The 7,869-nt window shown below is 61.5% G+C and overlaps 1 protein-coding gene across 1 annotated transcript in view; it reads right to left on the bottom strand.

Annotated features, from left to right (window-relative positions):
* Positions 1 to 6,164: 6,164 nt before the first annotated feature.
* The window catches only part of PTGES (prostaglandin E synthase), a 7,690-nt gene continuing 5,985 nt past the window's right edge, over positions 6,165 to 7,869 (bottom strand). Inside the window, exon 3 of the mRNA XM_005881361.2 lies at positions 6,165 to 6,727. Within this exon, the coding sequence (XP_005881423.2) occupies positions 6,478 to 6,727 (250 nt within the window). The 3' untranslated portion in view covers positions 6,165 to 6,477. The remainder of the gene's footprint in view (positions 6,728 to 7,869) is intronic.

Here is a 7,869-nt window from a genome sequence, read left to right as displayed (position 1 = left end):
AGCCCCAAAAGGTTGCGGGAGGGCAGATACGGGCAGCAAACAAAAGGGGGCCGGCCCGCGGGGCCCTGCCCTGTCTGCTGCTCCTGGACGAAATCTCCTTCGCCTGCAGAGCCCAGGGGTGGGGAGTGGGACAGCAGGGCGAGACCCGCCCCGCACACGGACACCCCGGGGTTTGTGCGGCTGTGAGCAGGACCCCTCCCCTCTCTGGTCGGGGAGCGGCCCCTCTGCCCTGCGGCTGGGGGCAGGGTGGATGGCACAGATGCTGACATGGACTTCCTTGCCCTCGGGCAGACTAAAAGCGTGGGGCCCCGAGCATTGGACTGGGGAGGGGCCTGGACAAATGGTGGGGTGCAGCGTGGAGGTCCCAGGGCCCACAGGACAGAGGAGGGGTCCTGACAGCCAAGGCCACCAGAAGGCCTTCTCCCCAGGCCCCGAACCCACCCTTTTGCAGACGGTAACTGGGGTGACGGAGGACACACGTGCCACCAGCAATGACACCATGAAGAGGAGCCGCAGAAAGCTGCAGGGTGAGGGGGTGTCTGAAGCGGCCCCTCCCCGGGCCCCCCGCCTCCCCTTCGGAGGGGCGCACCCGGCAGGGAAGGTCAAGGTCGGTTCTGTAACCTCGCCGGCCCCAGGAAGGACAGCACGGCCTGACCCCACAGGGTGCAGAGGGGTCAGTCCCGCCGGGTGGGTGGCCCTCACAGTGACATCGTGGTCACACCCCGATGGGTCGATATCCTATCTGCCAGCCGCACCGCCTCGGAGGGTCCCCCAAGGGCCACCGTTCCCACCCACAGGCTGCATCTGGGTGACCTCAGACAGGTCAGAGCCACAGGACGCGCCTGCGTGAGGGATGGTCCCCTTCCTGCTCTAGAAGGAATGGTGACGATAGCCATGAGCGAGGTGGGGACCCCTCTCCCTCCTCCCTGAATTCACCCCTGAAGGTTCCTTGTACTCCCCCATGAATCCGCCATGGAAACAGGCCTGGTGGCGGAGCTCGGCCCCTTCCGATGTGCGGACACGTGGGGACGCTCGCTGTGTGACGTCCTGCGGGGGCCGGGCCGGAGCGGGGGGAGACCTGGGCCTGGCCGGGCGGCGGCTGCAGTCAGAGCTGTGCTTTCTCCCTCAGTGTGGCTTCTGCCTCAGGTAAGTGCTCTCTGGGCCTGCGTTTGCCATTTATCACTGAACAAACGTTATGAAGCCCCTGCTGTGTGCAGGCCCTACCCCAGGCCCCGAGGAGAGAGCAGAGATCTGACAGAGGGTCCCTGGCTGCAGGGGCCACACCTAGCACAGGGGGCCCCGAACTTCTCGCAGTGGTTCTCAACCTGTGGGTCGTGAACAATGAAAATACATCCTGCATATCAGATATTTACATGACGATTCATAACAGTAGCAAAATTACAGTTATGAAGTAGCAACGAAAATAATGTTATGGTTGGGGGTCATCACAACATGAGGAACTGTATTAAAGGGTCGTGGCATCAGGAAGGTTGAGAACCACTGGCTAAGGCATCCGGGCAGGCTTCCCAGAGGAGGTGTCCAGGTGAACGTTGAGGAGTTCGTTAAAGAGAAGAGGAAGAATAGTGTTTCTGGCTAAGGAGACACGAACGTGAAGGCCCTGGGCAAGCCAGACGCTGCCTCTTCGGGCCAGTTGCAGGGCTGGGTCTCCCGGTGTGGAGTGAAGGAGAGAAGCAGGAGGTGCCTCAGTGGGGCTTGTGTGGGCGGATCTAAAAGTCTGGATGTCACCCTGGCCTTGGGGCGCCACGGAGGGGGGTTGTTTGGGGAGGAGGCTGTGTGTGTGGAGGCCGGGGCAGATGTCCAGGCAGGGGGGGCAGCAGCCTGAATCAGGTGGGGGCAGAATGGGCAGGTCTGGGTGGCGTCCTGAACACACGGGGGACACGCGCTGATGCCTAGATGATGGGCTGACGGAGCAGGCGGAGGCCAGAGGGCCAGGGTCTGGCTTCGGCACATGGGAGGAAGTCACCTTGGAGATGAGACCTGCCCGGTAGAAGTCTCTGGAAGATGCTGGCCTGCCCTCCCACCCAGACAAGACCTGGGACCATCCTGGTCTGAGCAGGGTCCTCCCTCACAAGGAACTCACCGCCCGCCCCCACCCCTAGGGGGTTTGCACAGCGGAGGGCTAGCACACGGGGCCAGCTAGGGAGCGTGTCTGAGCACTGAACCGGGAGCCCACCCAGGCGCTGCCAGAGGAAGGAGAGACTCGGGGCTCAGAGGGAGGCACACCCCGTCTTTCTATGTGCGGCCCAAAGGGAGAGTGCCATGAAGCACGGCCAGGTTGGGGCTGCCTGTGGCAGGGGTGGGTCCCACAGAGGGGCTGGGGGGCAGGGGGCTCCGGCTGAGGCCTGGAAGGCAGGTCCCGAGAATGCCAGCTTCGGAAAGAGCCGGGGGCCGGGTTCCCACAGAGGCGCTGCCCCGCCGTGGGGCGCTAGGATGGCAATGTCATTTCCTCCCAAGCGCTCTAGAAAAAACAAACCCGCTTAATTGTTTACACATGTTGCTCGGGGCGCTGAGGGAGGGGGCCAGGGGCCCTCCCTGCCAGAGAAAATAGATGCCAACATCGCTGTCGCATTGCAGCCTCATTACGGGCTGTGTGGGAGCTCCCGGGCACCAGGCCCGGGATATCATTTTCCATGAGGAGAAGGCACCCAAGGCCGGTCCAGGGCTGGGAGGACCCGGAAGCCTCCCTCTGCCGCCCTTTGTCTGGGAGTGTGGGAGAGGGCGCTGTGTGTATCTGCTTCTACTTTTTGCTCGAAATAAAGGAACTTGAGAGAGAGAAATGGAAAGAAAGGCAGCCTGGCTCTTGGGAAACCCACAGCCTGAGAAATGAAGACCAGCGTTTCCCCGGGGCCGGGGGCTTCTCTGGACCCGGTCTCCTGCTCGACAAATGGGGACAATCACCTAAGCCACTGCCCAGGGCTGCTGGCACGTCCCCCTCCATAAATGGGGCCCTTGGTGTTTATGGAGGGAGAGCACACTCAAGGGTGGAGTCTGAGGAAGTCAAGACACTCGCTGTCCTGGGGGAACCTCGCACTTTCCCTGCCCAGGGTCCCCGGCACCCGTGGCTCAGGGGCTCAACAGAATGTGGTAAAGGTGAAGCGACTGAGCGGATGTCATTAAGGTCCCTAATCAGTTGACTTCAACTTAATCAAAAGGGCAGCTATGCTGGTGGACCTGAACTAACCAGGTGAGACCTTAACAGAAGGGCCAGGTGTTTCCTGGAAGAAGAGACGCAAAGCAGAGGGGTGCTCTCTTGCCGGTCCTGAAGGGCAAACAGCCGTGCTGTGGGCTGCCCGCTGAGCCCTCAGTCTTACACCACAAGGACCCAAATCCTGCCCACAATCTGAATGGGCTTGGAAGGGGACACTGAGCTCCAAGGAGACCTCAGCCTTGTGAGACCCCGAGCAGAGGACCTACAGAAACCGTAAGGTCATAAACGGTGTTGCTTTAAGCCACTGTGTTTGTGGCGACTTGTGACACGGCACAGAAAACGAACACCGGTGGGCATGGAGCTTGGGGGTCCCACCGTGGGCTTGGCCCCATTCCGCCCATGAACCCCAGACCGTCTACAGAGGAGGTGAAGCCTCTGCTCCAATTATCTGCCAGACCATAGTCACAGCCTCTGTCTTTACTCCTTCCAGGCCTTTCTGCACAAGCCGACAAGGCTGCCCTAAAACCCAGCCTTGATCATGTCCCTCCTCTGTCTAAAGCCTCCTCTGGCTCCCAGGGCCCTCCCAGGAGAGTTCCATCACCAGCCCAGGTGTGCGAGGCTCCACCCTCTCTCCCTGTCCATCCTTAACCCCCCTGTCCCCTACCCCGGATTCTTCACTGTCCCTCCCTCCACTGTCCCTGCAGCAGCATCCTCCCGCTCACCCTCCTCCCCGCCAGCGAAGATGCATTCCAAGGAGGGTTACACCATAGTGCCAACCTCTTAAAAACCCGGTTAAGTTCTGGCCGGTCGGCAGACACAGCAGAGGTTGGGGAGATGTGGGCCGTTGAAAAGACCAATTTAATGTTACAACTTTATATTGGAACATGGAAGGGAAAACTATTACTTTCATAATCAGGCTTTAAAAAGTGAAACTACTCAAAGTCTTGGTTGGCACAGCGACCAAGAGGAGCAACCTTTGTGGCCCAGGTGGCCATGGGGCAGGGCCCCCAGGGAGCAGCGTGGGCCGATGTGACCTCCTTCAGCCCCTCTGTAGGAGATACACAGACATGCCAATGCATACATGTCTATCGTATAAACAGTGTAAGTATCTACGTCTTATGCACACATATAAATATAGCATGCACATTGCATGATATGCACATATGTAAATACAGCATGCACAATGCATATAACATGCATATATATATGTGTGTGTGTATATATATATTTATTTACTATGCATAGTGGAAGAGTCTGGAAAGCTATAGGCCCTAACGTGAACAGTGATTTTTCTCAGGGACCTGCGACTGTGGGTGGTCTCAGCCCAGGAGAAGCTGCGCCCAGACATCAGGCCCCACGGGGGCAGCGCCCGCCTCCCAGGCCTGGGCTCAGCCCCAAAGTCCTTGTCTTCAGCTCAGGGCTGCAGCCCAGCGGCCCCCAGGCTGCTGCCCAGCATCCTATCTCCACCTCGTACCACCTCTGACCCCGGTCGGGAGGGAGGAGGCCGTCCCAGAGGGTCGGCTCACGTCTGGGTGGAGTGTGTGATGCAGATGACGGGATGAAGCCAGAACTCACTGGTGCCCAAGGTCAGCAGACATGACCTCAGGGTCCCCCTCAGGTGTCTTGGAAGAGCAGCTGGCTCCTAGGGGACCAGGGCCTTGGAGGGTGAACGAGTGTCCGTACCTGAGGCGTCTCACCTGCTGTGCTCACTCTGCTGCCGGGAGACAGGCTGTCTCCCGGTCCGGTGTGGAGACGCAGGCACAGCTGCTTCCCAGAGGCCACTGCCAGCCCTGTCCCATCCTGCAGGGCGGCGTCTGCCCCGAATGTGACAGGGAAAAATCACTCAGCTCCTGCCACCTGCCCCTCCCTGCCTCTCCCCGGCCCTCCAGTCCCTGGGTGGGCAGTCAGAGCAAACAGCAGGCACTCAATACATGATCCTGCCCTTCCTGTTTCCAAATGTGCAGCTGCGGGCCTGAGTGGAGGCTCATGTCACCACCAGGGGGCAGTGTTACCCGCTCCCAGCTCTGCTCCCAGCACTGCGAGGTAGGGGCTAAGGAGGATTTCCAATGAGGCCTGGAGACCCCTGAGCCCCCAGTGTGCCCCCAGGAGGCACCCCCACTCCATCAGTCCCCTGGGCGAAGTCAGAGGCTGCAGAGTAGTGGGAGGCGGATATGCCCAGGGGCAGAGAGAGGCTTCCCAGGTGCTGGCGTCAAGGGCAGGGCTGGGACGGGGTTAGGGAAAGTGAGGCTGTGGTGCGCAGTGGTTAGAACAGGGCCACCCATGTCCCAGGACAAGAGCCTGGGAGAGACCCATAATTCCCCTGGGGGTGGGGCACATTTGCAATGTTCAAATCTTGCAGAGATGGAAGGACCCAAAAAGTTCCTTTAAGAGGTTGGTCACTCAAAGCCCATCGTCCTTGACTGACAGCCCTTTGGAGCGGCCACAGCCTTACCCCTCCCACCGGCACCTGCTCCGAGGAGAGGAGGGTCCGGCAAAGGAATGTGGGGAGCACAGGGCATGAAGGAGCGGAACCCCCATACACACCTCCCCAAGCTCCCACTTTGAGAGAAATGGCAGCCACACCCCGCTGGCCCTGGGCCTCTGGAGGGAACAGGCTTGGCTCCCAGGCCTGACCAAGGCTGGGGCTCAGGGGGCAGCTCCCAAAAATGCAGGTGCACAGGTTCCCCTCTAGACGGGCCGAACCAGAACCTCTGGGGAGGGTCTGAGACGTCGGCGTTTACCGTAGCTCTGCACCCAGAGGGCCTGAGGGTTAGGAGCCTGAGCTGTCTCCTCCTGGCCTGAGGGAGGGAGAGAGGCCGTGCTGCTTTCTGAGCTGGTATTTGAATGGAGGGATTGACTGTCTATCAATCTTTTTTTTTTTAATATATTTTTATTGATTGCAGAGAGGAAGGGAGGAGAGACATAGAAACATCAGCGATGAGAGAGAGATCGGCTGCCTCCTGCACGCCCCCCACTGGGGATCAAACCAGCAACCCGGGCATGTGCCCTGACCGGGAATCGAACCGTGACCTCCTGGTTCAGAGACTGATGCTCAATCACTGAGCCACGCCGGCTGAACAACTGTCTATCAATCTTGACAGCCATATCCAAACGGTCCCAATTGGCCACTTCACCCAGGAATCCAAGGGACACACACACACGGGCCACTGGTCCAGGAGCCCACGCCCAGCAAGCTGCCGGAAGCCAGGCCCCGGGGCCCATCCCCATCTCGAAGGGAGGCCCGGTTCCCCAAGTCCGGGCCCTGGTGGCTGGTGGCCAGCGGCTGGCACGGAGGTGTCCGCTGCCGGTCACAGGTGGCGGGCTGCCTCCCAGACGATCTGCAGGGCCATGGAGGCGCAGGGCAGCTGGGCCAGCGTGTAGGCCAGGGAGCGGATGGGCGCGCGCAGCTTCCCCAGGTAGGCGACGGTGTGCACCACGCGGCCCAGGAAGACGAGCAGGAAGTGCACCCGGGCCACGAAGGGGTTGGGCTGCAGGAAGGAGTAGACCAGCCCCAGGAACAGGAACGGGTAGATGGTCTCCATGTCGTTCCGGTGGGCTCTGGGGAGGCAAGGGGGTGCGGTGAGCCGGGAGGCAGCTTTGGGAACATCGCCGACGCTGGGCCCTCTGCCTGCGAGTCCCGGGCCCCGGAGGGTCATCTCCAGGGCGCCAGGCTCAAGTCCATTGGTGGCCAGAGCAAGAGCTGCCCCAGACGTGAGCGGCGACTCCCAAGCTGGCGCCTGTGGGCGGCTGAGGAAGCAGCCCCGTGAACAGGCTGAGCCATGGCCGTGGGGCGGGGTTCTTTCCCGGCCTGGGGCTCCCCAGGACCCCGTCCCTGCCAGTCTCCTCCATCTTGCCCGCTGGCCTTGGGCCCCAGGTGGGAAAACTGGGGCTCCGAGGGGTGGGGGAGAGCTGGGTCTGACTCAGGCCCGTGCCCTGCACCACCAAGGCCAGGCTTCTCCGAGGCCGACCTCTGTCCATCCACGTGCGGGGCGCTGGGCCCTCCTGGCGGGATGGGCGAGAGCCACGCCTGCTCCTCCGCCCTAAACCTAAGCAAGTCCCCTCCACACAGAGATAACAGCAACACAGCCTCCTGGCTGGAGCCAGCCCACTGCCGACCCTGGCGGCTCCGTGTCATCGTGCCGCCCGCCTCTTTGTTTAAATAACCGCGTGGGTGAGTGGGTGGGGGCGGAGCCTGTGTATAACCTGCTGTAAATAAACGACCGCGAAAGAGAGCGCGGCTCACGTTCTCCAGGCCTCCTGCTAGTGGAGGTGGGGAGGCCGAGGCCTGTGCACTGGGGTCTGAGCAAGTGACTGAAGCCCAAGTGCATGTTGGGAGCTCACATAACAGGGGCCCGGTCCCACCTTCTTCTCACAGGACGGGCCCTGACCTCTCCCACCCACCCCAACCCCCCTCCAGGAGCAGGACGGACCTGATCCCCTGCAGGGCAGGACGGGCTGCATGTAGGTGCAGGGACTCAGGAGCAGAAGCCCCTCCCCAGGCGGAGCCCATGTGCCCAGCCCCTCCCCAGGCAGCAGCGCCCTGTCCTCCCTCCCATCCTCCCATCGCTAGGAGCCTTAGTGGAGGGCTGGCCTGACAGAAAGGAACAGGGCTGTTAGGGCTGGGAGGGGACCTGCGCTCTGGGCCACCTAGCGCTGTAGGGGCCTCTGAGGGGGGGGGGGGCGGGGGGGGGGGGGGGGGG

This window comes from Myotis brandtii, unplaced genomic scaffold (genome assembly GCF_000412655.1).
Source record: "Myotis brandtii unplaced genomic scaffold, ASM41265v1 scaffold68, whole genome shotgun sequence".
In the NCBI taxonomy this organism is placed as follows: domain Eukaryota; kingdom Metazoa; phylum Chordata; class Mammalia; order Chiroptera; family Vespertilionidae; genus Myotis; species Myotis brandtii.
This window is presented reverse-complemented; position numbering and strand designations above follow the sequence as displayed.